The 20,812-nt window shown below is 36.1% G+C and overlaps 1 protein-coding gene across 1 annotated transcript in view; it reads right to left on the bottom strand.

Annotated features, from left to right (window-relative positions):
• Window positions 1-7,224: 7,224 nt before the first annotated feature.
• CFAP299 (cilia and flagella associated protein 299) overlaps window positions 7,225-20,812 on the bottom strand; it is a 512,688-nt gene continuing 499,100 nt past the window's right edge. The window contains exon 6 of the mRNA XM_053594869.1: window positions 7,225-7,320. Coding sequence (XP_053450844.1) covers window positions 7,225-7,320 — 96 coding nt within the window. The remainder of the gene's footprint in view (window positions 7,321-20,812) is intronic.

Genomic DNA, 20,812 nt, shown 5'->3' with positions numbered 1-20,812 from the left:
CTCTTAACGTCCTTCATCTTGATCACATTTGAAAAGTACCCTTTTGATGTCGAAGGTGACATACAAGGCTGGACAATTAAGCTCACAAACTCTCTTTTTCTAGGATGAGTTTGCAAACTTAATTGTCCAACCTTCATATGACAACACCTCTGATGGTCATTCCAGACAAAGAGCTCCAAAATTGCTCTGAAGGGGGACTAGGCACTAGTGTCAGTGCACAGCTTCCAAAACAAGTAGGCAAATATTTGAAAATGTGGAGACAACCTAAATGCCCACCAACCCAGGAATGGATTAAGAAGCTGTGGTATATGTATACCATGGAATACTATTCAGCCATTAAAAGAGATGGAGATTACATCTTTCGTATTAATCTGGATTAAGGTGGAATGCATTCATCTTGGTAAAGTATCACAAGAATGGAAAAACAATAATCCAATGTACTCAGTTCTAATAGGAAGCCAGTAGATGATCTAACACATACTCTCATAAGAGAAAAACTCAATTCAAGGGGTAGGGAGTAGTGAAACAAGGGAGCAGGGAGGAGGGGTGGGAGGGGGATGGGTTATGGTGTATGGCACACCTCTTAGGGTGGGACACAACTATAAGAGGGACTTTATCACAAGAGATGCAATCAGTGTAACCTAATTCTTTGTACCCTCAATTAACCTGAAACAATAAAAAATAGAATAATATAAATAAAAGACACACACGTACACAAAAGTAGGCAAACTATTTTAACAGATATCTTAAAAAGGAAGGTATATAGATGGAAAATAAAATATGAAAACACATTCATATTGTATCTTTAGGAAATTGTAAATTAAAACAACAACACTACCCATCTATTAGATGCTACTACCCATCTATTAGAATGGCGAAAATTCAAAACACTGACAACGTGGTGAAAATGGAGGCATGTTGATAAGTGGGCAATTTGTTTGGGAACTTAGATTAAACTTAGAGAGTTCTCTTTATTTTGGAACTTTTCAGAGTCAATAATCGTTAACTTATACTGTGAGTTTCTGGGAGAGAGCTGTAGGATGCAAATTTACAACCTTATTTGACACAGAATTTATTTTATTTTTTAGCAGATTCTCTGAAGAAAACAGCATTCTCCAAAGCTTACTTTGGGAAATCCTCCCTGAGAAGTATCCCAATAAGCTAGCATCATCATTGGGATTTAATGAGTTCTAGCAAGTCGTGGTTGATGTAATTGTCATAAATAGAGGAAAGGAGGAGTCAAATTATCATTATTTGCACACAATATTTATTTATAAAATCTTAGGATATCAACTGGAAAACTTTGGGCCAATGGTTTACTGATGAGGACAGGTACAATATAAATGTTCAAATTTGATTGCCTTCATGTGGTAAAAATCTATTGGTAGCTGTAATGAGGGGAAATCCAGTCACAGTAGCAGCAGCAACAGCCAACAGCGATAAAAATTAAAGATTCTTTTAGATCTCTTTGGATTTCAAGCTAGTAAACTTAGGAAAGTGCTCATTTATTATTGTGCCCTGGGAAGAGTATCTAGCTCACAATGGGTTCTCCATGAAGGAGTGAGTAGTTATTTCCTTTTAATTTCTTTGAGATTAAAATAATAAATGGTTATCATCTAGTGTTATAAATCATAGTCTGTATGATGTAGTATCATTAAAGAGGATGGTTATATATTAGAGAGTGTTCACAATACAAATTGCTTGTCTTTTAGTAATATAAAAGAAGAAACAGAGGCAGAGAGGGCTCATCCAGGCACTTAGCTCTGCTGCACTTCTGCTGTTGCTGCCAGTGAAAAGAGGAAGAATGAATTCCCACAAAAAGGACAGATACCTGAGTACCCCAGACTTCCCCTTTCACTCTGTCCTACACTACCTTCCTGCTTCATTGAAATGGATGCATTATTTTGTCACAGAATTAGCTACTTTTCTGAAGATTCTCATTCATTTGCAAGGTTATCATACTTGTTATTCTTACGGGGAACACCATTGTACACAGCCTGACCATTTTAGATTTTATGTTTTAGTGGAAGCTGAGTTTCCTGTTAAAGATGAGTCAAGTGTTCCTCCGCTGGGATTCTGAACTTGGGAAAAGGCCTTAGGGAGGGAGAGCAGAAAGAGGAATAGAGGCACGCAGAGAGAGAGAGGAGATCTAGAATCATTGAGACCGTATTTCCTATGATCACACAAGTTCTGGATAATCACAAAGGCTGTTTCGCAGAAAGAGAAAATAATAGTACACAGAAACAAACTCAGCACTAATGATATGAGGAAGAGTTCTGAAGTGTTCCAGCCTTTATTATGATTGATCCTGAGATACAGACTTTCCTTTCTTTTATGGGTGACACCCTTGTGTTTTTATAATAAATGTTTAAATAGGATTTCTGTCACTTGCATTCAGAATTCTGAATAGCACACTTAGACTATTACTTGGAAAAAATTAGATTTAACTTGGTAGGCTATTCTCTTCAGCTGAGTCTATAAATAGATTAAAAAAAGAGCAAGGAGAAATCATATATGTTTGGGATTTTCAAGGGACTATCAGGAGTTAAAGTCTAAGGAGATAAAGTGATTTGGCCACCACAGCTCGCCAAACAGGCTGGTTCTCGATGCATTTACTCATTACTGTATTGCCTAATTTCTTGTTTCATTTCCCCGCACTTGGCGAGCTCACTCTTTGGTCCTGTCTCTTTGGCCCACTGTTCTTTTTGCTGATTTTCACAGATATTTCACTTAACCCTCTTCCTTGGTCCTGCATTCAACCATTAGCTGCAGGTTAAAATTACTTTCTTGATGTACCCTGGACTCATACGTGAGAGTTCTCTGAATGCTCCTCTCTTCTTCACTGGGTGGAAGTCTTTTGAACAAGTTTGTATGAAGGGAAATTCCAAGTTCCAACAGTTGCATTAGTGTGACCTTAGAACTGTGACAACAGGACAAAGCAAGACTTGGGAGATAATGCTGAATACAATTGGATGCCATCTAAATACAATGTATAGGGAGTTGCAGCCTGGCCTATGGAAAGAACTTAAGAACAATTCAGAAACAGAATGAGAACACGCATAGATTCACTGAGTATCAGTCAACATAAGTAGGTGATGCAAACTCAAAGCAGACTAGGATATTAGATAATACGAAATTGGAAACTAGGGTGCTTAGACAGCAAGACACCCCCCCATGCTAACGGCATGACGTTAGACTCCTCAGAGGTCTAGGTTTGGCTGAGCGTTTGCTATCAGGGCCTAATCATAGGGAAATGTGCTATGGATGTTTGCAGTCCATATGCCACATTATGACTGAATTGTCTCTGCCCGAAATTGGCATGTTGAAACCCATATGTTCATGTGTTGGACTTAGAGCCTTTATAGAGGTAATTAAGCTAAAATGAGGTTATTATGTGGGCTTCAACCCAATCCGGCTTCTGTCTTCATAGTAAAATAAAATTTGGGCACACAGAGAGATACCAGGGATGTGCGCAGAGAAGAAAGACCGGGTGAGGAGGCTGTGAGACAGGAAGGCCGGCTGTGAAAGGAACCAGTCCCACCGGCACCTGGACCTTGACACTCGTAGACTCCAGAAACGTGAGAAAAGAAATTTTGGTTGTTTAAGCCACCCAGTCTGTGCTATTTTTTTGTGGCAGCAGCCCTTGCAAACTAATATGTGGGTTATTATGAAACTTTTGAGACACACAAGAAAGATAAACATCCACGTGGATGGAAATAAATCACGCCCTCCCAGCAACACTGATAAGCCGAGCAAGATGAAACTTCACGGGTGAATCAGGAAGGACGCTGTCTGCTGTTTCTTGGAGGCGAAATAATGGACCATAACACTCTCTGTCTCAAAACTTTCATAGTAATTCACGAAATTCCATAACCTAACTCAAATCTCCAGTTAGTATAGACTATCAATGAATTAAGGTCGGAAGCTGACGTAAGAATTACCTGTGATGATATAATTGGCATTTTAGCATTTTAAAACCAGGGATTGAACGTAGAAATAATCTTTAAATGTCTTAAGTGTTTTCAATATTTTAAATTACCAATAGATGAAAGCATTTAAAATAGTTTAACATTTTAGAGAAACTGGCATATTATAGAATATCTAACAGGCAAGCCTTGCTTTTCCAATCTAAAATGTGATATTTGAATAATTGATTCAGATCTGATTTTAAATGGTAATTTTATAAATTTGAGAACTATACTGAACCATTTGAGTGAACAGCAGATGCATTATATTTATGTTTAATTTATTGGATATACAGTAGTTATTCACACGCAGGAGAAGGCTTATTTATTAGTTAAAATTTTGACATCCTTAGAAAACTGAGTCTATTGAAGCTTATGAATGAATTTTTAAATATTTATAAGACTTACAAAAGTGATTTTTAAAATATGGTTAAATCTATAGAGAGAATAGTATAATTTATGTTTTGTGAATTATAAGAAACCTGGGTTTTGAATTTATAAATGTAATCAATCAAAATTTTTTATTACAAACTATCCTCAGACCTGTCACAAGCTGCAGTATGGCACAGAAACCTCCTCCTTTCCCTCCTGGACTGTCTGTAAATCATCTACTGACATGATCCCTCTAACCCCCCAATCCTTCCTGCAGCTAAGCCCAACAAAATCACCAAAACTGGGAATAAACGTTTTTATGTTATTCAGAAACCACTCAGTTATCACTAGCTGTCCCCAAATTCTCTTTATAGAATAAAGATCCACCTCAGAATCATACGTCATGTTTGGTTTTCATCTCTCTCTATCTATCTATATCTATCTCTATCCCTATCTCTCTATCTATCTCTATTTCAATATCTCTCTCTAACTCTCTCTATCTCTATTTATCTCTATTTCTTTTTTTTTTTTGGTAGAGACAGAGTCTCACTTTATGGCCCTCGGTAGAGTGCTGTGGCCTCACACAGCTCACAGCAACCTCCAACTCCTGGGCTTAAGCGATTCTCTTGCCTCAGCCTCCCGAGTAGCTGCGACTACAGGTGCTGGCCACAACGCCCGGCTATTTTTTGGTTGCAGTTTGGCCGGGGCCGGGTTTGAACCCGCCACCCTCGGTATATGGGGCCTGCGCCTTACCGACTGAGCCACAGGCGCCGCCCTATTTATCTCTATTTCAATATCTCTCTCTCTCTCTATCTCTATCTCTAACTCTCTATCTCTATTTCAGTATCTCTCTCTCTTTAACTCTCTATCTCTATCCATCTCCAGTTCAGTATCTATCTCTATCTCTATCCCTATCTCTCCCTCTCTCTAACTCCCTCTCTCTCTATCTATCTCTATCCCTCTCTCTCTATCTATCTCTATCCCTCTCTCTAACTCTCTCTCTCTCTCTATCTCTATCCCTCTCTCTAATTCTCTAACTCTCTCTCTCTCTCTATCTCTATCTTACCTTCACTTGCATGGTCATGACTCTTTTGAAGAGTGTAGGCCAGCGATTTGCATAATGTCCCTAGACTTGGAGTTATCTGAGTTTTCTCCCGATTAAATTCAGGTTACACAACTTTTTAAGACCGTCACACAAAGGGTGTTGCATTCTGTTTTTGCCTCAGGTAAGACTTGCTGCTCCAATTTAAAATGGAGATAATTGATGAATGGACTTGGACAGTAGGTCACAAACTCAGCTCTTCTCCCTACTGCTGATACTCTCTCTGATCACGGGCTGAAAGCGATGTCTACCAGCCATTTCCATTTTTCTCTCTGTAATTAGTAAGTATTTTGTGGAGAGGTACTATGTAAAAATCCTCTTTCTCACCAAACTTTCAATTTTTTGTGTCTGGAGATCACTATGGACTCAAGATTTCCTATTTTGTTTCTGTTGTTATTGTTGATTTTGATGTCCAGATTGCCACAGATTTGGCCAGTGGGAACCTTTTGAGCTGGGTTCTGTGTCCTTTTGATAAATCCTCACCTTTTGAGAACTTCTTTGCTTTCTGTTACAAAAAGATCTTCCAGACTCTTGTATTTTTCCTGCCTCAGCCCTGAAACTAATTGTTTCCCCAAGGATCTCTGTTTTCCTTTGATAGAAAATGGTGTTGAGAATCTGAGATCTGGGTGCTACACACTCACTGATGTTGGGGTGTTGCTGCGCCTAGACCCTCTCAGCTGGTTGGAGTGAAGGAATAATAAAAATATTTGGTTTAGACCAGTGGAAGCACTTGTCCATGGTGGGTTTCAAGAGAAACTTCTTTCTTACCCATTTAGAGAGTATTTGATCAACTTGCATACATATACTCTGCCTGGTACCTCCAGTACCAGAGGTGGGGATCTGGTTATCTCTCATGCCTGGACATCACCTTCCCTATACCCCCGTCTCACCCCATTTGAACTCTGATGCCCTGCCCTGGGCTCTCCTACCCCACCCCACACCCTGAACAGACTTCTACCTTGCTTATCCCCACCTAATCACCTCAGTACTAGATTACTTACAAAGGCAAGAGAATTGAAGGGGAAAGAGATGAGGAAGAGCCAAACACTACTTTTAAATAAACCGTGGCCTCCAAATATTATCTCTTCTGCACAAAAGCCACCTGCAGAACACATTGGAGGTACATGTTCATTTCTCCTGTGAAATTTTCATTTCTCTAGAATCTTTTAGTTTCCTTTAGATTTCATTTCCTCAGCTTCCCCATCAATGGGATTCATGTTGTCCAGACACATCCATACATTAAACACTTCCATTAATTTTATATGTCATCATCATGAAATATTTAAGATTTTACTTAGTAATACTGAAAACCTTGTGTATATATTTCCTTATGCCTATCCTCCAATCAGGGGCCTCTTACCAATATCCAATAATTTTGGGAGTGAGCAAGACTTCACTAGCATAATGCTTGATCCACTAGATTTGCCAAAACTAGAATCTAGAACATTTTTGTTCTGTAAAATCTGAGCTATAAAACATGTCAACAATTACTGTATTTCTGAAGTAGCAACAAGATTCTCTCTAATGAACTGGTACCATCAGCTTCACTCTTCAAGGAAAATACAAAAAATCCTCAAATTAGAGAAAAGAGATATCTGTATAATAAAAAATAGCCAAGGTTACAGTTTTCTTTCTTATTTATATATTTACATTTATTATTCTAGCTTGCCTTCCAGCCACAGGACTTCATTTATTATTCTGATTTGCTTCTGTCTACAGAATTTATTTAAATTTAGCTAAACCATATTCGCTAAATCATTAGGAAGCTATCCAACATGTTGGTACTTAAGTCTTTCTTCTGGAAACATGGTCAAAAATGGCAGCTTGAATGTAGAGTTCTGTCTGGATAGGGGTTCTCGTAGAGTTATCACCTGGTTGTGCCTAAAATATATAAATTTTGTTGTTAGTGAAGTCCATACAAATAATTGGCATTCAATAAATTTTCTTATTGCTTAAACACCGTAGAAAACAGTCCTAAAAAGTCTTGCTTCCATGGAGACATTTTCATGTTTCCACTCTAGACTTTTTTTCTCAGGAGTGGTGATAATTCCCTGGGCTGTGACATTACTGAAAATGCTTACGTTCAAAGCAGTGTCACAGGCTCATGCTTGTCTAGACTCTTTTGAGCCCCACGAGTCACTGGATACAGAATTTCTAGTGAAGAGCTTTACCAGAAAAGGGATAATAATTCAAAAAGGATCCTAGTTTGATGTCAGGCTTGTCAAATGAAAACGTCTCCAGTTAGAAATTGGTTTAGACCAGTGGAAGTACCTGTCCATGGTCAGCTTCGAGAAAGCTCTGTTCTTATCAGTTTAGAGAGTATATGACTGACTTTTTTTATTATAATTTGAAGAGACAAAAAAAAGTCAGTCATATACTCTCTAAACTGATAAGAACAGAGCTTTCTCTCCTCTAGAGATACAGGCCATTCATCCAGCAGAGGAATCTATTAGTCATCAGCAGTAGAACCTCTGAAATTAACACAAGATAGTTTTTGTGTCAAAGATTTCCACTACTTCATTAAATATAGGAGGAACCAGTAAGATATTAAAGCCAGCTCAAAGGAGAATTCAAAGAGCAGAATGTATACTGTATAGGGAATTAGGAAAATTGCAATGAAATAGGCACAAAACAAGTCCCTGTGCAGGACAATGATTAATTGCATTCCACTGGGCACAATTAATTTGCATATTCAGAATAATATTTTGGACCCATCTCTTGTTAAATAGAACCAGGAAAGTAGTCTTTGAAATGGGCAAAGCAAAGGAAGGGAGTGTCCTAACTGGCTCCCTAATCTAAGTCATTTCTGCTTTTCACTGCATTTTACAACTCTTTATGTTGTAGAAAACTGATAATAATATAAAATATCTTGTTCTTGAATATGTTCTTGTTTTGTGCCTATTTCATTGCAATTTTCCTAATTCCCTATACAGTATACATTCTGCTCTTTGAATTCTCCTTTGAGCTGGCTGTAATATCTTACTGGTTCCTCCTATATTTAATGAAGTAGTGGAAATCTTTGACACAAAAACTATCTTGTGTTAATTTCAGAGGTTCTACTGCTGATGCCTAATAGATTCCTCTGCTGGATGAATGGCCTGTATCTCTAGAGGAGTGTTGTACATTTAGGGGCTCAAAGCCAGGCTCTCAGAGGCACATCCCCAGTAGCAATAGAAAGTCAACTTTGCTGATCCTCTCTTTTCGTATTTTCCTTTTTAAAAAAAATTTACTTGTGTGTGAGTGTGTTTTTTTTTTTTTTTTGATATTTGGAACTTTTAGAATTGATAAATTATTTCCCGCTGGTCACAGCAGTGATTCAAAATTTTATGGCTTAAAATTTGTGACCTCTGTAAATAACTCTATTTATAGAGTTAGGGTTATAGATTTTAGAACTGTGTTCTCTTTTGAATGATACAACAGAGAATATATACATATATTATATATAATATATATACATATTTAGTATTTTATTTTTATTGTTTGCCTACTTGTTTATTTTGAGCTTTGTGCATACAAGATTCTTAATTCGAGTTCAAAATAAGCAAGTAGGCAAACAGTACAAATAAAATATGGTAAAGGACACACTTCATGGGTGAGGGACTCAGCTGCAATGCAGACTTCAACTCAAAAAACACAGACAATGTAACTAATCGCAGACTTCACCTTAAAAAACACAGACAATATAACTTCACAGACTTCACCTCAAAAAACACAGACAATGTAACTAATTGCAGGTACTCTCATGTGAGTATAAAATTAATTTTTTTTTTTTTTGCTTAAAAATAAAACAAAATCAAAAGAATCTCATGGAAGGGGGCAGAGTTAGAGTTAAGATGGTCAAATAGAAGCCTCCAATGATTGTTCTTCCACAAGAGCACCTAATTCAACAACTATACCTGTAAGCAGGCACTTTTGGAAAAACCAAAAATCCGGTGAGTGTCACTGTACCTGGTTTAATATTAAGGACAGGGGCCCTGATGATCGATCATGCATTGCTTACACCACCCCTCCCATCCTTGAGTGCCACTCCAGGATGCCCAGCGGAGAGAGGATCTGATTGCCTGGAGGAGGAAGAGTAAGGAACTGCAGGCCTTGCATTGAAACTCAGGGCTGCCTTGGCACAGGGGAACACAACACAGGCAGAATTCCACCGGTATCCCACAGAGGGAGAAGTTTGAACAGCCTGGACAGAAGGAAATCCTCCACCCTGGAGCCTGAGTTTCTTATGGCCCCACTACCAGCAGAAAAAGAGCAGCCGGGGTCTCAGACTAAATTCATAAAGCACTGGGGCTACAAGAGCTGCAGGCCTCAAGTGATTTCTGTGCCTGTGCTGGCTTGGAGCCAGTGGACTAAGGGTACACATAACCTAGTGAGACAATAGTATCAGTGGCCCAGCCAGTGCCTGTGTCACCCCTCCCCTTACCAGAGGCTGTGCAGCTCAGGGAGAGTCTCTCCCACTTGGGGGAAAGCAAGGGAAGAGGTCAGAGGACTTTATTTTGCAACTTGGGTACCAGATAAGCCAGAGTAAAAGTACTGAGAAGACTCATGAAGACCTTAAGTCTGGGCCTTAGTTCCTGGAAGACATATGTGGATCCACCCTGATATAGAAAGAAACACGTTTCTCTGGAGAGAAAGACCCAGTCCTGGCAGGATTCACCACCCGCTGTCTAAAGAACACTGAGCTTTGAATAAACATCAGAGATAGACAGGCAACAGTCACCACCAGCTTTGGGAAAGACTGGGCCGGCTTTAGGTGTGACCTGGTGCTGGTGGCCACGAGGAAGTGGTTGCATCACTCCTTCTCCAACTCCAGCATCCAAGCACAGAGAGCGAGGGAACAGACTGAGTGACTTTGTTGGGTAATCCAGGAAATTCTCCTGTATTTTGCCCAAGGTCACCAAGGTGCTCTCACCAGTAGTCTCCAAGAGTCACAGCCGTACTGGACTTGGGGCACCCCAAGTGCTGATATAGCTGCAATGACTGGATCCTGAGACCACAGCACTCCTCAATTCCATTTGAGTAATCTGGAAAGCCCTTGTCAAGCTCAGACTGTGAAGAATAAAATAAATACCTAACTCTTCAATGCCCAGACATTAAGAAACATCCATAAGTATCAAGAACATTCTGGAAGACATGAACTAACCAAAATGAACAAGTAGGCTGAAAATAAAGGGACGAAAAGAGATACTCTATGCAAACGTCAATGAAGAAAAGAGGATGGGTAGCTACATTTTTATCAGATAAAACAGATTTCAAGATAAAAACTGTAAAAAGAGACAAAGAAGGTCAGTAAATAATAATAAAAGGGTTAATTTAGCAAGAGGATATAATAATTCTAAATATATAGGCACCTAACACTGGAGTACCCAGGTATATAGAGCTAATGAGAGAGATAGACCCCCATAAAATAATCAGCACTCCACTTACAGCACCGGACAGGTCACTGAGCTGAAAATCAAGAGTGAAATATTGGGCTTAATATGCCCTGTTGACCAAATGGAGCTAAGGATTTATAAAGCATGTTTTATCCAACAACCACAGAATTCACACTTCTTCTGTTTAGCTCATGGATCCTTCTCAAGGATATACAATATGTTAGGCCACAAAATAAGTCTCAAAAATTAAAAAAAAAAAACCCTGAAATCATACTAAGTATGTTCTTACATCACAATGCAATAAACTAGAAATCAATAACAAGATGGAAAACATACAAACACATTAGAATTAAACAACTTGCTCCTGAATGACCAGGGAGTCAATGAAGAGATTAAGATAAATTTTAAAAAGTCTCAAAACAAAAATGAAAACGCAAGGTACAAGATACATAAAGGAGAAGCAATAATAACAGGAAAGTTTATAGCAATAAATGCCTACCTCAAAGAAGTAGAAAAGCTTCAAATAAACAAATTAGTGAGATGCATCTCAAAGAACTAGAGAAATAAGAGCAGATTAAACCCTAAATGAACAGACGAAAAGAAATTAAATAAAGATCAGAGCAGAAATAAATAAAATTAAAACTGAAAAAAAAGAAATGTAAGAGACCAACCAAAAAGGTGCATTTTAAAAACATAAAGTATACACACATTTAGCTAGACTAAAACGAAAGAGAGAAGACCCAAATAGATAAAATCAGAGATCAAAAGGAGATGTTACAACTGATACTGCAGGTATCCAAAGGATCATTAGAGACTATTATAAGTAAGTATGTGCCAATATATTGGAAAACTTAGAATAAATGGATAAATTCCTAAACAAGTATGTACAACCTACCATCATTAAACCAGGAAGAAATCCAAAACCTGAATCAACCAATAATAAGTAATGAGAGAGAAGAAGTAATACACAGTTTTCCATCATCAAAAAAGCCCAGGACCTGACAGATTCACTAGCAAATTCTAGTAAGCATCCAAAGAAAAACTAATACCAATACCAATCCTACTTAAGCAATTCCAAAAAATTGAGGAAATATAGATATTCCTAAACTCATTCTATAAGGCCTTTATCACCTGGATACCAAAACCAAGGACACAACAAGAAAAGGAAATTGTAAGCCAATATCTTTGATGAACATAGATGCAAAACTCCTCAACAAAATACTGGCAAACAAAATTCAACAGCACATGAAAAGGATCATTCATCATGATCAAGCATGATTCATCTCGTTGATGGAAATCAGTCAATGTGATACATCCCATCAACAGAATGAAGGACAAACCCCATATGATCATTTCAACTGATACTTAAAAAATATCCGATAAAATTCTACATCCCTTCCTAATGAAAACTCTCAAAAAAATGGGTCTTGAAGGGACTTACACATTAAAAGCCATACATGCAGACTCACAGCTACCCTGTTTCCCTGAAAATAAGACCTACTTACAGGAAAGATAAGACGTCCCCAGAAAATAAGACCTAGCACATCTTTGGGAGCACACTTAAAATAAGACACTGTCTTATTTTCAGGAAAACAGGGTAGTATGATACTGAATGAGGAAAAACTAAAAGCCTTTCCTCTAAGATCTGGAAGGATGCCACTTTCAGCACTGTTAACTTGGCATGGTATTAGCAGTCCTATTCTTTGCATTACTACTATTATTATTATTATTGCTTAATACTTCATTGCAGCAATCGTCTGATTTCTTTCCTGAATATATTTATTTTTGTTTGTTCTTTACGAGATTTTTGTTTCTAGTCCTTATCTTAAACATTGTTATTGTTGTTAAATTTTAAACCTTTTTAATTTTGTGAAGGCAAAAAGTGGAAACCTAATAAACACATATATATGTAAAAATAAAAATAAATAAAAAAAAAATAAAAAGAAGTCCTAGCTAGAGCAATCAGACAAGAGAAAGAAACAAATGGCATACAAATTGGAAAGGAACAAATTGGAAAGGAAGAAATCAAGTTATCCTTGTTTGCAGATGACATGATCTTATGTCTAAAGAAACCTAAATATGTCATTTCAAAACTGTAAGAATTGCTAAATTCAGTAAAGCTGCAGGACACAAAAATCAACATACCAAAATCAGTAGCATTTTTATATGCCAACAGTAAATGATCTGAAAAAGAAACCAAGAAAGTGATCTCATTTACAATAGCTACAACTAAAATGAAATACCTAGTATAATGAAAGTACAAAACATCAGCGAATGTTTAGATCTGAAATTAGAAGCTATACACACAGCTGTGTGTCCAGCTTCTTCTGATTTGAAAAGGCCGTTATCTCTTTTTGTGCTAGTAAGTTCTATTTTCCTATCTCTAAAGGGTAATAAATTAAATTAAAATGTGTCCTAAATAAAAGAAACTCTATTTTGATTGGCCTATAGAATTCTATATAAATAAATTTCTACATAAATTATCCATAAGATTCCCAGAAATTAGGAAATTAAAAATTATAATTCTTTGTACTATACTTAATAAGTTATGCTTATAGAAAATGAGAAAAGTTTTAAAAATTTAAGTTCATGTAATTACAGTAAATCTTTAGCTAATAACTTCGTTTGAATACAAGCAGCTGCGTCCTCTGTTTTAACTGTATTTTAGGTATAATATAAGCAACATTTTATTCTTTTTTTGGCTTGTATTTCTTAAACTTATTCAGGCATACTGATCAAATAAACTATTATGTTACTCTTACACAATATTTAGGATAATGAAAAATGCAAATTTGTGTTCAACTAAATTGAATCATTATTCTGACAACTTTATTTCCATAGTAGTAAATGTCGGTTTTTTAAATGTCAGCTTTTAATATACTTTCTAAGATATTTAGGTAACAAAAACTTTATATTTATATTAACTTGAATTACAAAATACATAATATAACTTCTTTTATATATAGATAATTTCTAACTAAGATAGAATACTGAAAATGTGATGCTTAATTATTAGGCGTAATTATTAGTTTATATTCCTTTGCTTATATCCTATGGAAAGAGTTTGTCTTTAGGGCCTGTTAATGAAAGTGTTCATTTTGTCTCTTTAAGATGATATACTTACAGTTATTGAAAGTTGCAATATAAACTTTGCTTCTTTGTTAAAATCCTCATAGAAGATACAGAGCTATTAATCATTGGCTTAACAGTTTATAAAATATAAGTTACTTTGATTCAATGTTACCATTAATATGAATAGTTTGGAATATATTGGGAGAAAATAGGGACAGGATAACACCACTGTATATGTGTTTTTGTGTTCCAAAAAGAAGGTAGTATTCCTACTGTAGTGATTTTATAGTAGTATATAATACTGCACACCTCCACACACGTATATTAGTGTTTTCTAAGGTTTTCCCCCCACTTTCTTTCCCCATCTCAGAAGCTCTGCACAATTTTGAACATTCTGAGGACCCTAAATAAACTTTTGCTTATGTGGGTTGTAACCATCAATATTTACTATACTGGAAGCCAAAATTAAGAACTCCAAAAATACTTAGTTCTTGATTCATTTGACCAGAGTAATGATGAACATATTGAAAATCTTAGAAATATTTTAGCATTAATATAAAAAATGATCATGTGCTAATGGATGCTTTGAGAATTTCAGTAAGATGAAAAAGCAAAACAAAGTTTGGAAATAAATTTGACTTGCCTTGGTTTATAGTGGTTGAGTCTGAGAAGAAGCAAATGTGCAAACATTTTAGTAGCCTTCGCCCAGTCTCACCAGGCTTGCTTTCTTAGCTTACTGCTCGATTCGTTTGCCTACTATATAAGACTTTTCAAAAGAAAAAATTCTGTGTAATCTGCCTACGTAATAAAGATTCGATGTCTTACAAAATAATTTTCTGTGCTTTATATTGAATTTGTTTCATCCTTGGTTATTTAAAAAAAGGAAAAAAAAGAACAAAATTCCTTGCTTATAAAGAGCTAAGGTCTTTACAATCATGTTAACATCCACATGTACTTTTAAATATTTTATTGTTTTAAAAGTTTACTTAAATACTTAAATTCTCTAGCACCTGGACCTCATCTTAATCAAGTACCAAATACCCTTCAACAATTTTTTTTCTATTTTTTGCCATTCACATTTGGATCTTAAGTGTAGAAAAAATTAAACAGTTGGGATATATATATTTTTTTTAGAGACAAGAGTCTCACTTTGTCGCCCTTGGTAGAATGCTGTGGTGTCACAGCTCACAGCAACCTCCGGCTCCTGGGCTTAGGCGATTCTCTTGCCTCAGCCAACTGAGTAGCTGAGACTACAGGCACCCGCCATAATGCTCAGCTATTTTTTGTTACAGTTTGGCCGGGGCCGGGTTCAAACCCACCACCCTCGGTATATGGGGCTGGCGCCCTATTCACTGAGCCACAGGCGCTGCCAGACAGTTGGGATTTCTTTAACAACTAAAACAATTTTAAAGATATTCTAGAATGCCCCTCAAAAAAAAAAAAAAAAAAAAACAGAAATTTGTTAATTCATCTTTGAAAAGAGTTAGTTAGGCTTACTAAAAATATTTAACTTTGTCAGTAGAAGGCCATAGAGTCAAATCAGAATTAGAAGTATGTTCACCCTCACCTAGGTAACTTGCGTAGGTATAACATTAACATAAATACTTCAGAAATACTATATGATTTATGTGAGATCCTTCGATTGTTCTGATTTTTTTTTGCTGTCTTACAAATTTTTACCCTCAGGGAAAACACTAGTTCCAGCTCTTCGCAGTATTTCCATAAGGTTTTCCTGTATTTATTAGAGTTCTAGCAGTGTTTTGGGGTAATATTAGACAATAGTGTAATGTTAGCAGTAACAATTTCAGCCATTGTTTAAAAAATACCAATGTTTAGGTCTTACCACAGACTTCCTAAAGCTCTTAATTTGGTCTTCTTATTACCAATTATGTTTTAGTGTTATTTTATGTCATATATCAAAATTTTTTCCTCTGTAAAATTATTATAATCCATTTTATAAATCAGAAACTTCTTATAAAATAGATTTAATTATCCTCTTTTGAGACATTTTCCCTAATTTTGTTTTGCAATGGCTTTATCATCTATTTTTTTTTTGCATACCAGAAAAAGAACCAAATTTTATTTTCTATTGCATTAATCTTATTATGAACTCTCATCAGACTGTTCACACTTGGAAATCATTGGTAATAAATCAATCACAATCAACCACAGTCAAACCACAGTGCTATTTACTCGAATGCTCCCCCTAAAGTCTCTCTTAAAGGTTATAAGCCAGAATTTATGTCTTCAACAAAGAATCATCTCAGAAGCTCATGGAAGAGGACTAGACCAGATAATACCAGATGATATCAATACTTTAAAACTGAGCTGATTTGATTAAACAACTTCCAGATTGCACTATAAATGGAAGTAGTCAAGATTTCCAGAATCCATTTAAGGGCAAATCTGCTCATGATGACCAATAAATACAAGATCCCCATGTTATAGGAATTAATTGTAATGGGATGGAAAGTGGAAATGAGAAGTTTTCTTATGACCACTTGTCTGGAATATTGTTCATGTTATTTTAATATTTTATTTTCCAGGTATATAAGAAAACCGTTTCTTTTTCTTCCTGAGCAATGTAACCCATAGACATTTAGTAGACTCTACTTTTATAAACTGAAATGAACATTCTTAAATTATATCTGATTTTCACTTATTCCTCTAGGATTCAGAAATCCTTGTTTTCTTTCTTTCCATGGCTATTTCCACTCAGTAATCTGCATAAAATCAATAAGAGGCTGTTTTCTCTTTTTCACCAGGAAGAAACAATACTAATTATAAAACCAAGGCCCCAATTGGAATGTCATGTTTGAAAATAATGCTCATTTAATCAGGTATGAATAGTCACTTTTAAGGAATTTAGTTTGACTTGACTTATGTAGGCAACGCCTACAAAGCCCTTCCAGCTAAGAGGCCCATTTCTTGGCTTCAAGAGCCCAAGAACATTCTATGTTATTATATGTTAAATAACCTTAGCATATGAGATGTAACAATTAAATTCGTGAACTTGTCCTAGGAAAAATACTACATACCTCACTGCTGAACATCACTACAGTCATCTTCAAAGTGCTCCACCTGGGAGACTGTGCATGATGCCAGTGCCTAGTCCCCACCTTTCAAAGCGATTTTGGAACTCTTTTTGTGGAGGGACCATCAGACCTGTTGTCATACAGCATGCAGCAACATGCAACAACAATAATGAGCACCACACAGCGACATCACCCTGTGTTCACACAAACACAGCTGTGTGACACTGATATACCATAGTTATGAACCTTACTGAGTTGTTTGTACAGTGCCGCCAATGTAAACACACAGTGGCAAGTTCATGAACCTAACTGTCAGAACTTCATATACTAGAAACCTTGAGAAAAGAGGAATTTACCCAAATTTATAGGTATTACAGATGAAATCTGCTGAAGAGTATGTCTCAGTTTTGCTTTCCTAGCCTGACGATGACACATAAAAAAAGGGTTTTGGAATTCCAACACGAGATCCTCATAAAAACTTTCAGGCAGAGTTTGTTTTGAAATTCCAATATGAGATCCTCATAAAAAATTTCAGGCAGAATTTGTTCAAAATCACATGGCCTAGAGTTGACAAAGCAAACTTAAGTTGCCCTATATGGTAAAATAACACTTTTGTTGCACCTATGTGAACAATTAGGCAAAACTAACAAGATCAGTCATATTTCATGATGTAGAATAATCTTTATCTGAAATTATTATGATAAAAAGAGGGAACAGACTGCCAGGAAAAAATGTAAGAAAGTTTGAAATGGGGGGCGGGGGGGAATCAAACACTGGGTATCCTTACTTTATTTATCTAGGTTTTTTCATCTTTGATTTATAACTCTGTAAATTATTGAAATCTAATAATGATTCAAATAATTGTGTTAGTAGTATAAAGTAATTATGTTTTATGGAACACAAGTAATGTTTTTGCATGGATTTCACAGATTTATTTTTCATTTATTTCTAAATTTGTTTCAGAATTTCTTACACCTTTTATGTATTTCTGCTCTTTGAATTCTACTTTGCCCAGTTATAATACCTTATCGGATCCTCATTACTTAATAAGTTAAAAATCTTTGCCTTGTGTTCATTTTTTATCTATTGGAGAACCATGATTCTATCTTCTTTTTAAAAAATTGATAGCAAGAGTGTTAGAAAAAGGTCACACCTATGCAACAACAGCAAGTATAAAAAATATTGTTGATTGAGAAAATTCAGCACTTAGTAAGATCTCTCTTCAAATTCACAGTGCGGTAAGAAGCTGCTAAAAATTTCTTCCTATAGCCATTATTGGCTCCCAAGGGAGATGGGATTCCAAGCCAAGTATAAAATAGGAGTTAAATAAGATATTGGGATAAGACCAACAGAAATAAATTATTGAAAAAGTAATAACTGATAGAACAAATTAAAAAGACTCCAACCTTACTCCATTGAATCCCAGGGGAATTACAGATTTAGATGTATAAAGAAAACTGTAATCAAATTTAGAAGAAAATACATGTAAACATTTTCCTGGTGTTAGTATGGGAATATGTTAAAACATAGAAACAGTATCAGAAAGAGAAATCTGTAGTTTGGACCACAGAAACATTTAAAATTTTTACATGCCAAATATCATTAAAAGTGTTGAAAGGCAGGTATCTAAATTGTAGCAGATCACAAAAAAAAAAAAAAAAAGATGGCCAAAGGTTCTGTCATTTATACACAGAATACTTAAAAATTAATTTTAAAAATCTACTAAAACCCTACAGAATAATGGGTAGAAGGCAATAACAGTTATAGAAAAAGTAATACAACATGCTAACAGGAAGATGAAACATGTTTATTTCTAATAATAATAATGTGAATCAAAATGATCCCATTTTAAAAGTAACATTTTATAAGCTGTATCTCCCCAAAGGTTAAGAACTTAGCCCCTCGAAATAACTCCATATGCTTACGAGGTAGTTTTTTGGGCTGCCAATATGGGGCTGCCATCATTTTGTTTGATGATGGTTTTTTTATTCTTGCTTCAACTACTTAAGGCAATAGCCAAGGCCAGCAGTATTTATGCTGAATCCTCCAGCCAGCAATAATCACTTAGAAGTTGTCAGCATGAGGCTTTTCTCTCTTGCTAATAACCTGGATCACCATTCATGCTATTGTGTTCCATAGTCTAACAAGCTTCAATGCCTTTCACCTTTCATGGGGATTTCAGCATATTCTTCTTAGTAAAGTGTCTCAAGAATGGAAGAAAAAGTACCCAATGTACTCACCCTTATTATGAAACTAATGTAGGACCTTCACATGAAAGCTATATCCCAGTTACAACCTAAGAATAGGGAGAAAGGGGAAAGGGAAGGGAGGGAGGGGGGAGGGAGGCGGAAGAAGGCGGACTAATGGGATTACACCTGCGGTGCATCTTACAAGGGTATATGTGAATCCTAGTAAATGTGGAATGTAAAGGTCTTAGCAAAATAACTAAGAAAATGCTACAAAAGCTATGTTAACTAATGTGATGAAAATGTGTCAAACGATATATGAACCAAGTATACGGTGCCCCATGATCATACTAATGTACACAGCTATGGTTTAATAAAAAAAAAAAAAAAATTGTAAGCATTTGCTGGAAAGTGAAAGGTTAAAACAGAGTCCTAGGAGCTGGCTCGGGTTTCAATGTGGAGACCTGAAGACACCACGCTCTCTGACTGATTTAGAAATATCCTCTTAACGGAGGTCTTAACACCTGCAATGACACTCTCCCTGTGTGTCTTGCAGTGCCCGATGCCTTGTCATTAACACCTTTGATAGTATGGAAGAAACAATTACTTTTTTCTTAATCATTTCATACATACACTCTTTCCTATATTTTGTGAAAAAGTAAGCATGAATTAAGGCTAAAAAACTTTCCTCTCCAAATCCCTATCTTCCTTTCTCTAGGCCATATTTGATTAGACCAGCGGTTCTCAACCTGTGGGTCGCGATCCATAGGAACTGTATTAAAGGGTCTCAGCATGAGGAAGGCTGAGAACCACTGGATTAGACTGGCCTTATAATTAAAAGTTTAAAAGAGGGCGGTGCCTGTGGCTCAAGGAGTAGGGCGCCGGTCCCAAATGCCAGAGGTGGCAGGTTCAAACCCAGCCCCGGCTAAAAAAAACAAAACAAACAAAAAAAATAAATAAAAAAAAGTTTAAAAGAGTAATTTTTGAATTGTATGTTTTATTGGGATATATACTTTTCACTGAAGATACTCAGCTTGGATGGTGGAGAGTTATCCACTTACACTCCTTTATTACTAAACACTGATATATGTGTAAAATATACATAAAATTCAAAATTTTATATATATATATGTTTTTTATATACACACACACACACGTGGAGCTCCTTCTCCAGCTCACCTTTCTTGTGCTACACTTCAAATACGAATGAGTTCATGCATTGAACACTGGAGAACAATGTTTTTACCTCTAGAGATTGTTCCTTAAATACTGTATATAAAATTAAAATCAGTTTTCCAGGTCAAGAGAAGTGTATGACATTTAAGTTTTAGGAGTTTGAATTCATAAAAGCCACATTCTGTGATGTAATTTTTAATGTATTCCTCAAGGCCATTGATTTTAGCAGTAGTTAGTTGAGTAAATACTTAATTTATATGCGGTGGGCTTTCAGTTCAGATATACCAGGTGTTTCCCTGCGGAGGAAATGTTTAAAAGCTACTTAGTATGTGGGTGTTTTAGGGCTATAATCAACCAAATGTTCAGTAATTTGGGTAGCAAAACCAGAAAGTTGGCAAGGCCTTAGGTTTACTTAATGACTATGACTGTGCCACAGTTAAAAAGCAACATTTACAGGAGGCGTCCAAGGAAAATCAGGGTCCAAAAACGTGGTGATAGTGACTAAGTAGATATCCCCTGTCCCACTAGC

This window comes from Nycticebus coucang, chromosome 1, assembly GCF_027406575.1.
Source record: "Nycticebus coucang isolate mNycCou1 chromosome 1, mNycCou1.pri, whole genome shotgun sequence".
NCBI classification, from domain to species: domain Eukaryota; kingdom Metazoa; phylum Chordata; class Mammalia; order Primates; family Lorisidae; genus Nycticebus; species Nycticebus coucang.
Note: the sequence above shows the minus strand (reverse complement) of the source record. Positions and strands in the feature narration are given on the sequence as shown.